Genomic DNA, 17221 nt, shown 5'->3' on the forward strand with positions numbered 1-17221 from the left:
CAGCCGGGCTTCGCGGCCGTCACGGCGCCACTCCGACGTCATCGGGGCGCGCCCCTCGCGCTGTCGCCGCCACAGTCTGCGACGGGACCCGGCGTGCCCATGTGTCAGGTGGGCGAGGACTACGGGGAGCCGGCGCCTGGGGAGCCGCCCCCGGCGCCGCGGCCCAGGTAAGAGCTGGCGGCCGGACCCGCCAGGCCGCCCCTCGCCTTCCCGCCGCACTCCTGCCCCGAAGGGTCCCGGCCGGGCTTGCTCCGGGAAGCCCCGCGTGGAGAGCGGGACCTCGCTCCCTAGCACTCGGGGAATGCCTGTCAAGCGGTGACGGCCACCTAGAAGGGGACTTACTCCACTGGTTCGCACCTCTCATCCTAGCAGCCACTGGGGACGGCTCTGCCGCTGACAGTGCTGTCCTTATTCGGAGAGAACTGGTTCCGTGAAGCTGTCTCTCCTCCCCGGGTCAGCCTTGGGAGACTGAAAAGCGGCGTTTATGTGCCCCCTGAGCCGGCTTTTCTAGGCTAAACATCCCCCCAGAGCCTTTGTTTTTCTGGAAGTTTGGACAAAGCACAAGCCTGGGTTTTTGTGTGTACGGAGGTGCCTTCCTCTGACCCAACTCGGGGTGAGAAACAGGAGCTGTCTCCCCAAAGCCCACTAGGGGTGGGGAAGATGTGATCTGTGTTTCTCTCTTCTCCCCCCTCCCATCTCCAAAGCCGTGAGCAGAAGTGTGTGAAGTGCAAGGAAGCGCAGCCCGTTGTGGTGATACGAGCCGGAGATGCCTTCTGCAGGTGAGGCCTGGAGGTGGCTGAGACCCTGGCAAACATGGCCTCGCTGGCAGACAGGATAGCCCCAACTTGTGATGCTTTATTAATTCTTTTTAAAAACATATACTTACTTTATTCCTGCTTCTGATGTGGTCCCTCGTGCCCCTGGTGTTGAAGTGGAGGCGAAAGCATTGGTTTCCTGCTTGGGAAAGTTTCCCGTGAGCTAGCCACAGATCCGCTGATGAGGTTTCTGATGGAACTTATGGGGACAGTTGGAAGTGGGGCCGTGGTGTCTAGATTGGGATAAGCTGTAGGAGGACCAGGCGTTTGGGGGCAGCTGGAATACATCTAGGGGCGGATCAGAGCATCTTGGGAACTTGGCAGATGGTCTGGGTGAAAGTTTTTAATCTCGTGTGAGATGCTTGTTTCATCTGTGGCGGGATAGAGGCTTGGAAGACCTCCAGCTTTCCCCCAGGCGCTTGTCATGTCTTTCTTGGCTTGTAGCCATTGCATTGGTCAGTTGTTTCCACTAGACTCATAGCTCCCTGAAGGGAGGACCAGGCCTCTCTCCTTTTAGCCCTCTTAATTCCCAGTGGTGGTGCATGGTTTTGTTGTTGTTGTTGTTTGTTTTTTTGAGATGGAGTCTCGCTCTGTCACCCAGGCTGGAGTGCAACAGCTGGAGTGCATGATCCCAGCTCACTGCAACCTTTACCTCCTGGGTTCAAGTGATTCTCCTGCCTCAGCCTCCTGAGTAGCTGGGATTACAGGTGCCTGCCATCATGCCCGGCCAATTGTTTTTGTATTTTTAGTAGAGACAGGGTTTCACCATGTTGGCCAGGCTGGTTTCGAACTCCTGACCTCCAGTGATCCACCTGCCTCGGCCTCCCAAAGTGCTGGGATTACAGGCATGAGCCACCACACCTGGCCAAGGTAGGTACTTCTTTAACCACCCAGGAGCATCTGAAATTGCCAAGCACACCAGGCTGCCGGCAGAATTCACTGAGGAGAGGCTGCTGTGGCTGTATGCTAGGCCCCTGTGGCCAGAAGGGCTTTTGCTGTGCTTGCTGGTCCCAAGGAACAGTGGGGAGCCGGCTCTCCAGGGGAAGGCCTTAGGAATCTACATCGAGCTGGGATCCCCAGGGATCATTCAGATCAGCACGTGGGAGAAACCTTGGCCTTCCCTGACCCACAGGGGACAGCGTGGTTTCAGGAGCCCAGACGCAGCATGTACACGTGGACCCACCACGCTTGAATCCCAGCTGGTGGTGTAGGGCGCACAGGCTCTCCTGGTCCACAGTGTGGAGGTGAAGCCCAGCACCTGTGTCTCCTTGTATGAGACTCCCCACGCCCAAAGCTGGGTCCTGGGGGTCACTTCTCATGTCCCAGCCTTGATACTTGCCAGTTACCTGCAGTCCCTCACCTGGCATCTTGCTGTTAAACACAGACTTGCTTTATTGTCTGTAAAGGAACCACAGGGGGGTCATTCGGCCTCTCGTACGTGGTATCCATTCAACGTAGGGAGGGACTGCTGTGCACATCAAGTGTGTCTGACAGGAAGGAAGAGACTTGGAGCCCCAGGTGCAGGGTGACTCTTGCAGTGGCATTGTCCGCTCTGTACCGGGTGCCGTTCTTCACCCTGCCTGCCAGGATTGCAGGAGAGCTTTAAAATGCAGACTCCTAGGCCTCACCCCTAGACAATTTGACTTAATTGGTTTGTGCAATTCTAACATACAGCCCGGGCCAAGAACCCCTGACGTAGTGAGCCAGAGTCAGAGAGCTGGAAAGTTTATTATGAACAAAGATTACAGCTGGGCGCAGTGGCTCACACCTGGAATCTCAGCACTCTGGAAGGCCCAGGCAGGAGGGTCACTTAAGGCCAGGAGTTTGAGACCAGTCTGGGCAACAAAGCGAGACCTTGTCTCTACAAAAAATACAACAATTAGCCAGGCATGGCGGCATATACCTGTGACCTGTAGTCCTATCTACCTGGGTGGCCGAGGCAGAAGGATCACATGAATCCAGGAGTTTGAGGCTGCAGTGAGCTATAACTCTGGCACTGCACTCCAACCTGGGTGACACATCGAGACCCTGTCTCTTAAAAATGCAGTTCTCAGGCCTGGAAGTTCTGATTCTGTGGGGTTAGGGGAGGAGCCCAGGCCACTCTGTGAGTGAGCCTCTTAGCCATTCCTGGCCCAGTTGAGCCCAGCACACTAAAGATGCCAGCTCTGGGGCCCCAGGATACTGAGCCCTCGCTGTGGCCCACCCCATTTCCGCACTTCACCCCAAAGAGGTGGTGTCTCTGCATGGTGGGTCCTCGCTGTGGCCCGCTCCATTTCCACGTTTCACCTCCAAGAGGTGGTGTCTGTATGTGGTGGGTCTTTTTTTATGGGGTCTGGGTTGGCCTTGCCCTGTACGTGCCTAAGTCTGTCCACTCCACCAGCTGGGCCCTTCTGAGCGCCTGTGGGGAGGGGTGCCGGGGCTCTGCCCTCGTTTGCTGGATGCAGCCTCCGTGGCTGTGCAGTTTGTACCTGGTCGTGGGAGGGGCCAGTGAGCCTCGTGTTCACCCTGAGGAAGCCACTGCCAGAGGGGCCAACCCCGCCCCTTTCACCAGTCTCTGGACAGAGGCTGGATGTGAAGATGCTGCTTTTAAAGATGGAGATTGGTAAAGGACGTCGTCACCTGGCAGCGCCTCAGGACGCTGCCCACCGTGCGGGTAGCAAGCGGTTCCCTCATCTCAGGTCTGTGTTGCAGGGACTGTTTCAAGGCCTTCTACGTCCACAAGTTCAGAGCCATGCTGGGCAAGAACCGGCTCATCTTTCCAGGCGAGAAGGTAGCGTCTGGGTCCTGGGGGTCTGACTGAGCAGCCTGGCCCCTCGAGGTCCCCGCTTGTCCCTCCCACAGGCAGCCTGGCCTGCTGCAGCCCGCCAGCTCCTCCTCGGCCTTTGAGGGCAGACTCGATGTCCTGGATGTCCACGAGGTGGGGTGTCTGCCTGTGTTGGAGGTGCGGTGCCCTGAGTGATGTTTTTTCTCCCCCAGGTGCTCTTGGCGTGGTCTGGGGGGCCTTCGTCCAGCTCCATGGTCTGGCAGGTTCTTGAGGTGCGTGTTCACCACCCCCTGGGCCCGGGCTGCTGGGCTGAGCTTCGGGCTGGGGGCCTCCCTTCTCAGCCTGCTGAGGGGCTCTTGGTTGGGGCTAGAGAGCAGTCCACCCCGCGGCCTGGACACTTGGAGAGTTCTCAGATGTGTTCACAACAGGTGCACCAATCAGGAGCTGAGTCCACAGCGCGTGTGTGCGGCCCACTCTCAGATGTGTTTACAGCAGGTGCACCAATCAGAAGCTGGGTCCACAGCGCGTGTGTGCGGCCCACTCTCAGATGTGTTTACAGCAGGTGCACCAATCAGAAGCTGGGTCCACAGCGTGTGTGTGCGGCCCACTCTCAGATGTGTTTACAGCAGGGGCACAAATCAGAAGCTGGGTCCACAGTGCGTGTGTGCGGCCCACTCTCAGATGTGTTTACAGCAGGTGCACCAATCAGAAGCTGGGTCCACAGCGCGTGTGTGCGGCCCACTCTCAGATGTGTTTACAGCAGGTGCACAAATCAGAAGCTGGGTCCACAGCGCGTGTGTGCGGCCCACTCTCAGATGTGTTTACAGCAGGTGCACCAATCAGAAGCTGGGTCCACAGCGCGTGTGTGCGGCCCACTCTCAGATGTGTTTACAGCAGGTGCACCAATCAGAAGCTGGGTCCAGAGTGCGTGTGTGCGGCCCACTTGACTTCCGTCCATTTGCTCAACCTGCGTAGAAACACAGTCAGTGGAAAGCTGCATCTTGGCTCAGCCATGTGTGACCCGAGGGAAGATTGGGAAAGGGGAGGGGGTTTGCCAGGAGAAGCAAAGGGAGCAGCGTTTGAGGTGGAGGAGGCGGCCCGCGCAGGGAGGTGGAGGCGGGCTTAGGCTGCACACAGGGCTCGGCTGGGGGTGGTGGGGCTGTGCCCGTGGCGTGTCAGGGGTCAGCTCAGGAAGTCTGAGGCAGGTCGGGCTTCTCAGGAGGGCACAGGAGCGGGATATGCTTGGTTTCTCCGCACTCTCATGAGAGGTGCAGACCGGAGGAGGCTGTTTCTGTGGGCTGGGTGGTTGAGAGGAGAGGGGTCGGCTTTGCCGGGTTGAGGAGTGGGGTGTTGGTCTCAGGATGGGCGCACGGCACGGCACTGCTGAAATTAGTTTTCTGTTTTCTGAGGTCCCCTGAACCTGCCAGGAGGGTGTTGTGAGGGAACTGGCCCAGCCCTCTGTGTAACGCTGGTGCTGCCCTTCCTGTGCCCAGCGGCGCCCCTGCCTCTTGCAGGCTGTTGGTTTCTGCTTGTGAGAGCAAGTGCTTCCTTAGTGGTCAGAAGCGTGTGGGATGTTGGCACAGTGGCCCCGTAACCCAGCCCCCTCTCCTGGGGCGTTGTTGGGACATCCAGGACCAGCTGGTGAGGGGCATGTTTTACCAGGGGGATGAAGACCCCCAGGCTACCCTTTAAAATAAGTCGGGCGTGCGGCCTCGCCTACTGGACTTGCCCGGCACCTGAGTCTGAATGGCTTTGTCCGATAAACGCAATGGCAGGGGAAGACCACTTCACCTTCCAAGACGGCATTAAATCCAGATGAAGAATGTTCTGAGCTGGAAAAGTGTCCTGTGGCTTATGGCTGGGGGCTGAGTCCCTGCTGCTTCTCCCTCTAGGGCCTGAGCCAAGATTCTGCCAAAAGACTGCGCTTTGTGGCAGGGGTCATCTTTGTTGACGGTATGTGGGGCCATTGCTCCTCCTAATCCCTGGCCACTTGGGGTAAGCCCTGTGGATCCTCCCTCGGGTGTGGACCCTCCCTCTGGTGCGGGTCCTCCCTCTGGTAGGATGTGTTGAGCTGCTGGTGCTGCCCCTGCGCTGAGGGCCTGGTGGGGACATCTCCCTGAAGGAGGCAGCAGATGTATCCATCGTTAGGTGGCATCACTGTTCCTGGAATCTAAGAAAATCCTTAGAAAGTCGGGGGTGGGAGCAGGAGTGGCGGCTGCCCAGCCCCCATCACGGGGTCTGGGGACAAAGAAGGGCAAGTTAAGTGCTGATGGTGAGGGGGGCCCAGGGGCCGACTCCCCGACCCTTGCTCCTGCAGAACGAGCTCCTGGGGTGTTGACTGTAGCGCTGAGGTCAGCCACAAGAGAGAAACCCCTGCCCAAAGGAAAATGGCCGACACCCCACAGCTCCACCAGGAAGCACCGCCCTGCGGAGCGAGGCCTCGAAGGGTTTTCCCAGGTGGAGGTGGCCCTGCAGCCTGCCCTGCCTGGCTCCTCTCTGAGCCTTGACTCTTTCTGCCTGGGTTTTTCAGAGGGAGCAGCCTGTGGCCAGAGCCTAGAGGAGAGATCAAAGACCCTGGCCGAAGTGAAGCCCATTCTGCAAGCAACTGGGTTCCCATGGCATGTGGTGGCCTTAGAGGAGGTGGGAGGGCTGTCCCTGGAAAGGGGTCCCGGAGGTGACCCCTGGGGGGCACCTGCCCGTGTCCCAGCCTCACTGGCCTCTCCCTCGTCCCAGAAGGCGGGGCTGTGGGTGGGGGGTGGGAGGCACCTGCCCGTGTCCCAGCCTCACTGCCGTCTCCCGCATCCCGGAAGGTGGGGCTGTCTGTGGGGGGCACCTGCCCATGTCCCGGGCCTCACTGGCGTCTCCCTCATCCTGGAAGGTGTTCAGCCTGCCACCGTCGGTGCTTTGGTGCTCTGCCCAGGAGCCGGTGGGATCCGAGGGGGCCTACAAGGCGGCCGTGGACAGCTTCCTCCAGCAGCAGCATGTGCTGGGGGCCGGGGGTGGTCCTGGCCCGACTCAAGGGGAGGAACAGCCACCCCAGCCCCCGCTGGACCCCCAGAACCTGGCAAGACCGCCTACCCCTGCCCAGACTGAGGCTCTTTCCCAACTGTTCTGCTCAGTGAGGACACTGACTGCCAAGGAGGAGCTTCTGCAGACCCTGCGGTGAGGCCCTGAGAGCCCCCCTTCCCCGGGCCCTGACCCCCACTCATACCCCTGAGAGCCCCCCTTCCCCGGGTCCTGCACCCCCCGGCCCCTGAGATGCTCTGTGTTTTAGGACCCACCTGATCCTGCACATGGCCCGAGCCCACGGCTACTCCAAGGTCATGACTGGGGACAGCTGCACACGCTTGGCTATCAAGCTCATGACCAACCTGGCGCTGGGTCGAGGGGCCTTCCTGGCCTGGGATACGGTAGGCAGGGGCCTGGGTGTTCAGGAGGCCCATCCCCACCTTCACCCCTTCGGCCACCTTCACTGGAGAGTAGCCTCTCGCGTATCGGTCCTGCGGCCTCTCGGATGGTGGTGGGGTCTGTGACCTCCCCTACCTGGCAGGGGAGGAGGGGCAAGCACATTCGGGCCTTGACCTGGACCACACAGCCCCCGCCTCCCCCAGGGCTTCTCGGATGAGCGGCACGGGGACGTGGTGGTGGTGCGGCCCATGCGGGACCACACCCTGAAGGAGGTCGCTTTCTACAACCGCCTGTTCTCTGTTCCTTCTGTCTTCACACCAGCCGTCGACACCAAGGTGGGCCGTGTGGGCTGGGCAGCCTCTCTCACCATTGACACCGGGGTGGGCCATGTGGGCTGGGCAGCCTCTCACAGCCTCAGGTCACCAGCACACCTTCAGTGACTCCTGCTGTGGCCCCCAGCAGTGCTGCATCCTCTGAGCCCACCCTGTGCCGTGAGGGTGTGGGGGTGACAGGAGGACCCCACAGTGGGTGCACTGCTGAAGCCGGTTCTCTGGCTGCCTTGAGCAGTCGCAGCAAAGCCAGACCCATGTGGGCCAGCAGTGTGGAACCCACGGCACCTGCCCTGGGGACTCTGCCCCAGCCTGGGGCTGGCCTCTGGGCTTTCCCGTAGCCCCAAATCTGATTGTCCCTAGGCCCCTGAAAAGGCCAGCATCCACCGGCTGATGGAGGCTTTCATCCTCAGGCTGCAGACCCAGTTCCCCTCCACTGTCAGCACTGTGTACAGGTGTGTGTGGGTGTGTGTGGGGGGTGCGCGGGTGTGTGCTGTGTGCGGGTGGTGAGCTCACCACTCGTGCTCAGGCCAGGGCTTAGGGTGGAGCCCCAGCCCGTGTGATTGACCTGCTCCTCCCACGATCCGGCCACAGGACAAGTGAGAAGCTGGTGAAAGGCCCCCGGGACGGCCCTGCTGCCGGCGACTCCGGCCCCCGCTGCCTCCTCTGCATGTGTGCCCTGGACGTCGACGCCGCTGGTCTGTGTTTCATGCTCTTGGGGTGATGGGGGGAGGGAGCCAGGGAGTGGGTGTGGGGGCTCAGCAGCCCCAGGCTCCCTCAGCCCCTCTCTGCTTGCAGACAGTGCCACGGCTTTTGGGGCTCAGACCTCCTCGCATCTCTCCCAGATGCAGTCACCCATCCCCCTGACTGAGACCCGGACACCCCCGGGGCCCTGCTGTTCTCCAGGGGTGGGCTGGGCCCAGCGCTGCGGCCAGGGGGCCTGCAGGAGGTGAGTCCCTGTCCCTGCCACCCGTGGCCAGCTGCATGGGGCGGGAGGGGGACCTGTCCTTACCCCACACTGCACAGCATTGAGGTGCCAAGGTGGGCGCACAGCCAGCTCTGCTCCCGCAGGGAGGACCCCCAAACCTGCATTGAGGAGCAGCTGTGCTACAGCTGCCGCGTGAACATGAAGGACTTGGTGAGTACGTGCCCACCTGTCCTGGGCCGGGCTTGGGGACGCGGGAAGGCCGTCACCTCGTGGGTGGCTTGAGGGGGTGCTGGCGGGTTTCTTGGCCCCTCGACACTGGCCTCTGTTGCAGCCCTCACTGGACCCCCTGCCGCCGTACATCCTGGCTGAGGCCCAGCTCCGCACACACAGGTACTGGGGCCCACACTGCCGTGGCGTGTGGGTAAGGGGCCTCGGGGCTGGTGCCCACTGCAGCTTTCTCTCTAGGGCCTGGGGCTTGCAGGAGATCCGGGACTGTCTGATTGAGGACAGTGACGACGAGGCGGGCCAGAGCTGAGCGTGAGGACGTGCTGGCCGGGACAGCAGGCAGTGGCCACCTGGTCCACCACACTGGAGCCGGAAGGCAAGGACGGGGGACTGGCCTCTGATTGTCCATTTGTATAAATAAAACATTTTTTAATTAAAAAACTCTACAGTACACGTGGGGGACGGCAGCGCCACGCAGGCCGTGGGGACGCCGTGTCCTTCTCTGACAGCAGCATCAGGGCTCAGGCAGGCCGGGAGGATGCATCACAGCTGGTGGCCTTGGACGGGGCAGTGGCTCCCCCGGCCTGAGGAGTGCCGCCCCTTGTGGCCACACTGCCCAGCAGGCCGGCTCCTTCCCTCTCGGGCGCCAGCAGCAGCTCCTACTCCTTCTCACGAGTCCACTTGATCATGGTCTCCGGTGAGCGGTAGAGGAAGATGAGCTTGGCGTACAACTCCTCCTCCAGCTCCAGCTCCCGAGTCTCCCGCACCAGGAAGATGTCCTGGCAGAGCTTGAGGATGCGGTCCACGCACGGCAGCTCCTCGAACATAATGGAGTGCGAGATCTCGCTGAAGAATCCGCGCACGAACTTGCCGATGACCAGCACGATGGACACGTACAGCCCCATGATGCTGCGGGGGAAGCTGGTGAGTCCTGGGGCCGCCCGGAGCCCCCCGAGCTGCGGGGTGCCCCCCAGCCACTCACTCACCCGTAGCCAGCCAGGAAGCCGAGGCTCGGTGGGCTGACCTTGTCACTGAAAATGACCATGGGCAGCAGGTTGCAGTCAGTCCGGCACTCCTGTAGCTCGATGACCCACCATTCGAGGAAGCCGGTGGCCCCCGCACCCTGCTCCCTCCGCAGCTGGATACGCACGCCGAGGTAGTCGGCCTCCTCATCTGGGATGGAGCGAGAAGATCGTTGAGGCCGCAGGTCACCCCTCTCTAGCCTCCCGCAACCCCCACGCCCCTACTCACTGGGCTGCAGCTGCTTCACAGGGTTGGCTTCGGGCCCGTTGGGGGCACGGATGTACTTGGGGAAGAGATTGGGGATGACCCTGCAGGGAGGGGCTGGCAGGTCAGGCCTGGCCCAGCGAACCTGGCACAGCCCTCCTGCCCACCACCCGGGCCCTTCACTCACACAGACTGGTCCGAGGTGCCCTCGAGCAGGCTGGCCAGCTGCTGCCGTGCAGTGCTGTTGGGGGCCAGGGCCAGCATGTGCTTCTCGTTGGCATACTCCACAGTGCCTCCCTTCGCCAGGTCCCTGTGGGTGGGAACACAGCGTGACCCACTGTGGTGGGTCCACCCACCCAGGCACTGCCCCAAGTCCAGGACGAACCTCTGGAAGTTCCAGGTGAAGCGCAGGGTGATGTCGGCCGTGCCGTTGTAGAGCTCCCGCTTCATCTGGGCACGGCTGGGTGGGCTGATGCGCCACAGTGCCCCGGAGCTGCCCTCAATCTGCGCCGTGACGATGTCCTCAGGGCTGTACTGGCTGATGAACTGCATGGCCAGCTGGGTACAAGTGACACCCTCAGTGACTGCAGCCGCCTCCCCCCACCAGCTTTCACAGGGCAGAGGCCACTTACCGGCTGGGGGTCAAACTGCCGGGACAGCTCCTCATAGGCCTGGGCCGTGAAGGGGATGATGGACGGCTGCTGGGCGCTCATGGTGAACAGCGGCTGGGGCAGGCACGGGGACACGGGGCCACGAAGATGAGCGTGGAGGAACGGCTGGGGGTGCTGCACCGCCTTGGCCAGAACCCCCAGGGGATGGGAATGGACAGGCGGACCCACACATGCTCACCTCATAGCCGCCCAGCTTGAGGGTGACGGTGACATCGATGGGCTGGTTGACAACCCCGACCACGGAGCGCACCAGTGACATGAAGAGCAGCGGGAACCAGATGATGGCGATGAGGAAGAGGATGATGAGGCCACCCATGCCGTACTTGACGATCTTCTTCTTCTTCTGCCCTTTGGGCTGCGGGTATCTCTGGAGGGGAACGACACAGGTCATACGCTCAGCTCTGCCCTTCCTGCGGGTCACGCAACCGCATTCTCCAGCTCACCCAGCAGCCCAGAAAAGCCCCAGCCTGACCTCAGCATGGCACAGCGGTAGTAATGGTGGGCAGACACAGGCCAGTGGTGTAGAACTAAGAGTCCAGTTGGAACCCTCATGTTCAGGGGTCGTTGATCTTAGACAAGGGAGCTGTGACCGTTCAGTGGGAACGGACAACCTTTTCCAACACGGTGCAGGCACCGCCCCAGGCAGGAGAATGAAACGCAACTCCTGCCTCATACCATGTGCCAAAATTTACCTCAAAGTGGATCAAAGAGCGAAACTTCAGAGCTAAAACTATAGAACTTTTAGAAGAAAACGGGCAAATCTTCATGAACCTGGATTTGGCGAAGGAAACAAAGTAAACCAGATATTACCAAAATAAATACTTTGTGCTTCCAAAGACACCAAAAAAATTTAAGAGACAGTCCATAGAATTGGAGAAATTTTCTGCAAATTTTAATTGATAAGGTTCTAGCAACCAGAGAATACAGAGAATTCTTCCAATTCAGTCATTTCTAGCCAATGTATCTGCAGAAAAACAGAAAAAACTCTAATAAAAAACAACCCAACTGCTGGGTGTGGCGGCTCACACTTCTCATCCCAGCACTTTGAGGTCAGGAGTTTGAGACCAACCTGGCCAAAAATACAAAAGACTAGCCAGGCCTGGTGGTGCGCACCTGTAGTCCCAGCTACTTGGGAGGCTGAGGTGGGAGAATCGCCTTGAACCTGGGAGGCAGAGGCTACAGTGAGTGAAGGTCATGCCACTGCACTTCAGCCTGAGATCCTATCTATCTCAAAAGCCCAACTAAACTACGGAGAAAGGATTTGAATAGATATTTCCCCAGAGAAGATACACAAATGGCCAAGCACATGAAAAGACGCTCAGCGTCGGTCAACAGGGAACTGAGAAGAGCCCACAGCAAGCCACCCGTTCAGCAGCATGGCCAGAACAAAAAAGACATAGTAACAGTTTGTTGAGGATGTGGAGAAACCGCAACCTCGTGTTGGTGGTGGGAACCTTAGATGGTGGAGCTGCTATGGAAAACCAGCGGCTCCTCATGATGGAAACCACCACCAGCACTTCCGGCCCTGGCGTGCAGCCACAGAACCAGGGGCATGGGCACACAGACGTGTACACCGGCGTGCCTGGCAACAGCGCATCAACAGATGAGCATGTTGTGGTCCATCCATGCCACAGAATATCATTTGCCCATAAACAGGAAGGCCATACTGCCAAGTGGGTGGACCTCAGAGACACCATGCTGAGCGAGGAAAGCTGATTACAAAAGGACAAACGCTGTCTGAGCCTGTTTTCATGAAATATCCACTGTAGGCAAATCCCATAGAACCAGGACCTAGACAAGTGGTTACTAGGGGCCAGGGGAGGGGGAAACGGAGTGACAGCCAATGGGCACTGGGTTTCTTCTTTTTACTTTTTTAGAGACAGGGTCTCCCGCTGTTGCCCAGGCTGGAGTGCAGTGGTGTGATCAGGCTTAATGCAGCCCTGAACTCCTGGCCTCAAGCCATCCTCCCACCTCAGCCTCCAGAGTAGCTGGGAACACAGGTGTGCGCCATCACACCCAGCTAACGTTTATTTTTTTGTAGAGAGAGTCTCACTATGTTGCCCAGGCTGGTCTTAAAACTCCTGGCCTCAACTGATCCTCCTCTCCTTTGGCCTCCCAAAGTGCTGGGACCATAGGCATGAGCTGCCATTGCCAGCTAATTGTTTTATTTTTACATTTGCTGAGGCAGGGTCTCGCTTGTTGCCGTGCAGATCTTGAACTCCTGGCCTTGAGCAGTACCTCCCTCCTGGGTCTCTTACAGTGCTGGGATGACAGGGGTGAGCCGCTGTGCCCGGCCCGGGGTTTCTTTTTGAAGTGGTGGAAAGGCAGATGCTCAACTGTGAATCTACTAGAAACCCCTGAGTTGTACTTTTTAAATGGGGGAGTGCTCTGACACACGAATTCTCTCTGAGAAAAGCCATTACACAAGAACGCAGCAAACAGTGGCTGTCCGGTCCTCCCTGCACCAGGCCCTGCTCTGCTGCCAGCCTGCCTGGAACAGGACCAACTCCGCTGCCCACTTCTGCCCCCAGCACTCACTCGCAGCTGCCAAGATCACTGGCCTCGTGATCAGCTAGTGGGTGGGCTCGCCTCATGTCCCCATGGGCTCCGAGCCCTGGGAGGGGCTCCGAGCCCTGGGAGAGCCTCCAGCACCACGGGTTCTCGTGGCAGCAGTGCCTGTCTTAGGGAGAGGGCATATCCCTGGCCCTTGTCCCGGCCCCCGCCCCGGGCCCAGGCACCTTCTCTGTCTCTCGGCTGCATTTGATGATGAAGATGTTAGCATAGATGTCCTCCACACACATCCAGCTGGACAGGGACAGCGTGGTGTCCGTCCACACCCAGTCCATCACTGCCCGTAGCTCCACCAGGAACGGCACCAGCCGGAACCTGCCCACAGCCAGGGTTCCCGTCAGGTAGGCTCCCTCATGCCCGGGCCGTGACCCCCACCCCGGCGGACCTGCACTCACCCCTGGAAGAGGAAGAGGTTGAGGTGATTGTACTTCTTGGTGAGGAAGTTGCCGAGGATGCGGGTGGGGTAGCCGCAGCGGATCTGGTAGGCGGACAGGGCGAAGTAGATGCACTTCACGAAGTACCAGAGCTGGGCCACCACATTCTGGTTGAACATCCTGGGGCGGGATGGCCAGGTCAAGGACCCCATCAGAAACAGCCCCGCAGGGCCCCCAGCGCGCACTGCCCCGCCCCTGGAGACCGAGCGCCCCCACGTGTGGGCCCACCTCTCAGTGACGGCGGGCAGGATGAAGAACATCCATAGGTGGATGGCCAGCACCAGCACCACCTGGAAGGCCAGCTTGCCCAGCACGGTCTTGCGCAGGTAGAGGGCGCGGTCGACCACCATGGTACTGAACTGGATCAGCAGCATGACCAGGAAAGCCTCGGGTACCTGGTCGTCTGATAGGGAGGACGTGATGTCTGTGGCCGCCGAGTGTTTCTGTGGCCAGGAGAGCACAGGTCAGGGGGAGCCAAGCCCGGGGGATGTGGGTGGCTGCTGAGCTCTGCGTACACTGGGTTTGGGTCCCGGGCCTGGCTCACCCCAAAGGCCCAGAAGCCAAAAATGATGATGATGAAGTCGACAACATCAGCCAGGAACATGAGGGCATAGACGTCGGTGGCTGCGCGGTACTTGGTGTGCAGGATGTCGTGGAAGAAGCGCCGTAGCGGCCGGTATGTGCCCTGGGCCCTGCGGAAGGGGGCGCTCAGCCTGGGTCCAGTACCCGCCTCCCCACCCCCACTCCCCAGCTGCCTCCGGCCGCCATCACTCACAGGGACAGGCAGAAGCCCTGCAGCCGCCGCCCGGCCGCCCTTACTCTTCCTCCAGAGCGGCTTGGCCTCTTCTCTCTCCCCGTGGGGGCCTCTTTCTCTTCCTCCCCCTCTTCTTCCTCCCTGTCCTCAGCTTCTGTAGGGAAAAGCTGACTTCTGCCTGGGCCCCCTGGGGACTGGGCCTGGCTCATGGCTCCTGACCACCCTAAGAGGCTGGCATTCTCCCTGTTTGACAGACAAGCAGACGGAGCACAGGAAAGCTCCCAGTGTCACTGGCAAGGAGACAGCTGGGGCTGTGTCCTCTGTCTGGGGCAACTGTGAGGGGCCAGCCCAGGCCAACAGTCGCCCTACACGTGGGGAGCATCCCTGGGGGCAGCAGTCAGGGACAGCGCTGTAGGCAGAGCCGGGAGCTGTGGCTCAGAAGTGGCACCTTCCTGGGATCCAGGTGGGCCTCGCACTGGGCTTGGCCGTCTCATCTGAGAAAAACCCTCCCTGCAGTAGCCCCACTCAGAAAACTGGGTAGGCAGGAGGTTGGGGGGCAGGGTGCTTATACCGATGGCTGCCGCTCCTTTCCGTGCTGGGCCCTCCTCCTTCTTCCTTCTTCTAAAACGTAGACTGATGCGCCTCGTATCACGGGGCCTGAGCTCCACTTGGGGTTCTGGGGTCCCGTCCGTGGGTCCGACCCTCGCTTCCACCTGAACGTGGTCTTTGGTGGTGGCCGCAGGCACCCCTGGCCCCTCCTCGGCTCCCTGCTCCTCCTCGCCGCTCTTGTCATGCTCCTTGGATGGTGACTCCTCCTCATGGTCCCAGAGGCCATAGCACTGAGGGGCGGGAGGGTGTGGTGAGGGGGCCTTGCCTCCCTGCTGGAGAGCACAGGTGCCCAGAGGGCCTGCCCAGCCCTGCATTGCCAGCCAGGGCTCACACTCACCAGCAGCTGGGAGCGGTGGAAGAAGAGGGCCATGAGCTGCACCAGGTCGTACTTGATGTAGCCGTCAGTCTTCTCCAGGCCCAGGATGCGGGGCGGGAAGTAGGGCTTGTTCTCGTAGCGCCGCAGCACCACGTGGCTGTTCCAGGGGAAGAACCCAAACTGGAACAGGTACTTGACGACCACCGCGATCTGTGGGGGAGGGGGCTCAGCACGCGGGGAGGGTCACGGCGCGCTGGGCCGGGCGCCCCCTCCCCCGCGGCCTCGGCCCACCTCGGTGAAGACAATGGCCGTCATCCAGAAGCGCTTGCTGGGCCTCGGGATCGACAGCATGGCCCACAGGAAGACGAGCACGGGCAGCACCAGCGAGCCGGCGGAGGCCGTGACCATGTGGTTGAGGATGATGATGAAGTAGCAGAACAGCTCCGAGTGGGCGGCCACACACTGGTACACGGCCCGCAGCAGCCGCAGCGCCCGGCCCTGCCCCTCCGCAAACAGCTCTGCCTCCTCCAGCTCTGGGATGCGCAGGCGCCTGCAGGGAGACCCGCGAGTTTGGGGGAGTCTGGGACTGCCCGAAGGCACGACGGCCCGATCTGTTGCCGGTCACAGACAGGCTCCTGCCCCTGTTCGGCTGCTCCCCGAGGGCCATGGTGAGGCTGGTGGTGTGCACGTCCCACCCCCACCTGTCCAGGAGCAGCTCGCTGGCCGTCCGCATCCGTCCCTGGTACAGAGAGGCGCCAGCCTCACGCTCCCCGGGGTCGGTGACCGCCTCCTCACTGCCACTGCGCGTGTGGTAGCCGGTGCTCAGGGGGCTGCCCGTGTCGTCTGTCATGCTGCTGAGTGGCTCCTCTGCGCCCAGCCCACTGGGGAGGGAAGCCGAGTCACAGAGAATCCTGCTCTATGGCCTGACCCCAGGCTGCAGGGAGGGTCAGGGTGGAAAGTGCCCACGGTCCTTTGGTGGACAAGGGAATGGCGAGGGTCGGGGATGGCTGGGCGTTGCCCACACACCAGGGGCAGCAGCTGGGGCTCGGGTCACCCCAGCACCTACCTGGACACGGTGCTTGGGGCATTGGGGGCCTCGGTGGGGCCTGGCAGCGTGGCCTCGGCCTGGCTTGTGTACAGCTGATCCAGCACGCCCCTGTGCACTTCGCCGCCCTGCAGGGCACAGCAGGGGGCTCAGGGCTGCGTCCAGCTCTTGTCCCCACACGGGGTTTCGTGCAGTGGGCGTGGGACTAGGCTGTTAAGCAGGCAGGGGCGTGGTCAGGCAGAGCAGGGACGAGCGTGGTGCACGGGCAGGCTCACCTGCAGGAGCTCCTGTGTGAGGAGGTAGCGCTCTGCCCGCAGCACGTCGCTCATGGTGCCGTGGTGCCGGGTGAACTCCTGCAGCCAGCGTGTCAGCCCGTCCACTAGTGCCTGCCCCAGCATCCACAGGAACTGCGCCGTGCTCAGCACCCTCTGCACCACGTGGCTCCGGCCTGCGGGAGGGCGGGAGGGGGCGCTGGAGGGGCAGCCTGTGGGGCCAAGAGAGACCTCCCGCTCCCCGGCCCCGGGCCCACGTACCTGCCGCTGCCTCCTCGGGGCCCTCTGCCGGCTCCACCTCCTGGCTGGGACCACCTCCTGGGCACAGGATGCTGATGAGTGACTGGCAGTCCCGCGGCTTCCCCTCAGAGTCCCCACGCCCCCCAGCTCACCTGTGGGTAGCTGTCCTGCCTGCTCTTGCCTTGCCTGCTCCTGCTCCTGCTCCTGCTGCCGCCGCCTCAGCACCGTCTGGGCGTTGGTCACCCATGCCTGGTACGCCAGCTGTGGGCCAGCCCCTGGGTTAGGACCCGGCCTCCCGAGCCATCAGACCCAGGCGGGAAGCTGGGGTTGGGCAAGCCGGGCGCCAGATCCAGATCCCTGCTCTGTGTCTCCCAGGGACCTCCGTGTCCCTGAGCCCCTCCCGGATGCGGACCCTGAGGGGCTGTGGGGGAAGACCCCCACCCGTTCAGGAGTTGGGTGGGCTGGTCTAACACCGAGAGCCAGGGGCCCAAAGACGGACCCAGGACAGCCAGGCGGCCAGCACAAAGGTGTTGGGCCGGTCTCACAGGTCAGGCCACAGGCAGCCACCAGAACCTGGGTGGTCAGAGCCAAGACGGTGGGGCAGCAGGCTACA

General features: G+C 61.3%; 2 protein-coding genes across 6 annotated transcripts in view; one reads left to right on the top strand and one right to left on the bottom strand.

Moving 5' to 3' along the window:
* Nucleotides 1-22: 22 nt before the first annotated feature.
* Nucleotides 23-8910, top strand: CTU2 (cytosolic thiouridylase subunit 2). 2 transcript variants are annotated; one of them, XR_002940040.3, is made up of 15 exons: nt 23-167; nt 705-779; nt 3507-3585; nt 3792-3851; nt 5472-5532; nt 6110-6219; nt 6458-6741; nt 6854-6989; nt 7191-7322; nt 7680-7771; nt 7911-8014; nt 8162-8265; nt 8388-8454; nt 8576-8634; nt 8710-8910. XR_002940040.3 is itself a non-coding variant. In XM_001137658.7 (15 exons), the coding sequence occupies exons 1-15, from the start codon at nt 100-102 to the stop codon at nt 8777-8779; spliced, it is 1548 nt and encodes a 515-aa protein (XP_001137658.3). In that variant the 5' UTR covers nt 23-99; the 3' UTR covers nt 8780-8910. The 2 variants fall into 2 exon arrangements, 1 of the variants encoding a protein (XP_001137658.3); XM_001137658.7 differs by having other exon boundaries at nt 8115-8265.
* Nucleotides 8878-17221, bottom strand: part of PIEZO1 (piezo type mechanosensitive ion channel component 1) — a 69236-nt gene continuing 60892 nt past the window's right edge. For 2 of the 4 annotated variants that reach the window (XR_010152469.1, XR_010152468.1), the window contains 21 exons: nt 16761-16869; nt 16630-16686; nt 16372-16544; nt 16118-16224; nt 15753-15932; nt 15343-15601; nt 15073-15261; nt 14698-14965; nt 14148-14280; nt 13917-14064; nt 13601-13815; nt 13334-13492; nt 13106-13253; nt 11060-11138; nt 10546-10734; nt 10329-10421; nt 10082-10254; nt 9884-10006; nt 9721-9800; nt 9456-9642; nt 8878-9378 (listed from right to left, as the gene is read on the bottom strand). Coding sequence is in view for 2 of the 4 variants with exons in the window: in XM_016930377.4 (XP_016785866.3) it covers nt 9129-9378; nt 9456-9642; nt 9721-9800; nt 9884-10006; nt 10082-10254; nt 10329-10421; nt 10546-10734; nt 13106-13253; nt 13334-13492; nt 13601-13815; nt 13917-14064; nt 14148-14280; nt 14698-14965; nt 15073-15261; nt 15343-15601; nt 15753-15932; nt 16118-16224; nt 16372-16544; nt 16630-16686; nt 16761-16869 (3240 nt within the window). In the remaining 2 variants the exon portion in view is untranslated. The remainder of the gene's footprint in view (nt 9379-9455; nt 9643-9720; nt 9801-9883; nt 10007-10081; nt 10255-10328; nt 10422-10545; nt 10735-11059; nt 11139-13105; nt 13254-13333; nt 13493-13600; nt 13816-13916; nt 14065-14147; nt 14281-14697; nt 14966-15072; nt 15262-15342; nt 15602-15752; nt 15933-16117; nt 16225-16371; nt 16545-16629; nt 16687-16760; nt 16870-17221) is intronic. The other 2 variants (XM_016930377.4, XM_016930378.4) reach the window with 1 other exon arrangement.

Source organism: Pan troglodytes, chromosome 18, assembly GCF_028858775.2.
Source record: "Pan troglodytes isolate AG18354 chromosome 18, NHGRI_mPanTro3-v2.0_pri, whole genome shotgun sequence".
NCBI lineage: Eukaryota > Metazoa > Chordata > Mammalia > Primates > Hominidae > Pan > Pan troglodytes.

Coding starts and splice junctions, on each gene's coding strand:
- CTU2 (XM_001137658.7), top strand. CDS start 100: ATGTGTCAGGTGGGCGAGGACTACGGGGAGCCGGCGCCTGGGGAGCCG. Junction 7,772..7,910: donor ACTGTCAGCACTGTGTACAG/GTGTGTGTGGGT, acceptor ATCCGGCCACAG/GACAAGTGAGAAGCTGGTGA. Junction 8,266..8,387: donor GGCCAGGGGGCCTGCAGGAG/GTGAGTCCCTGT, acceptor CTGCTCCCGCAG/GGAGGACCCCCAAACCTGCA.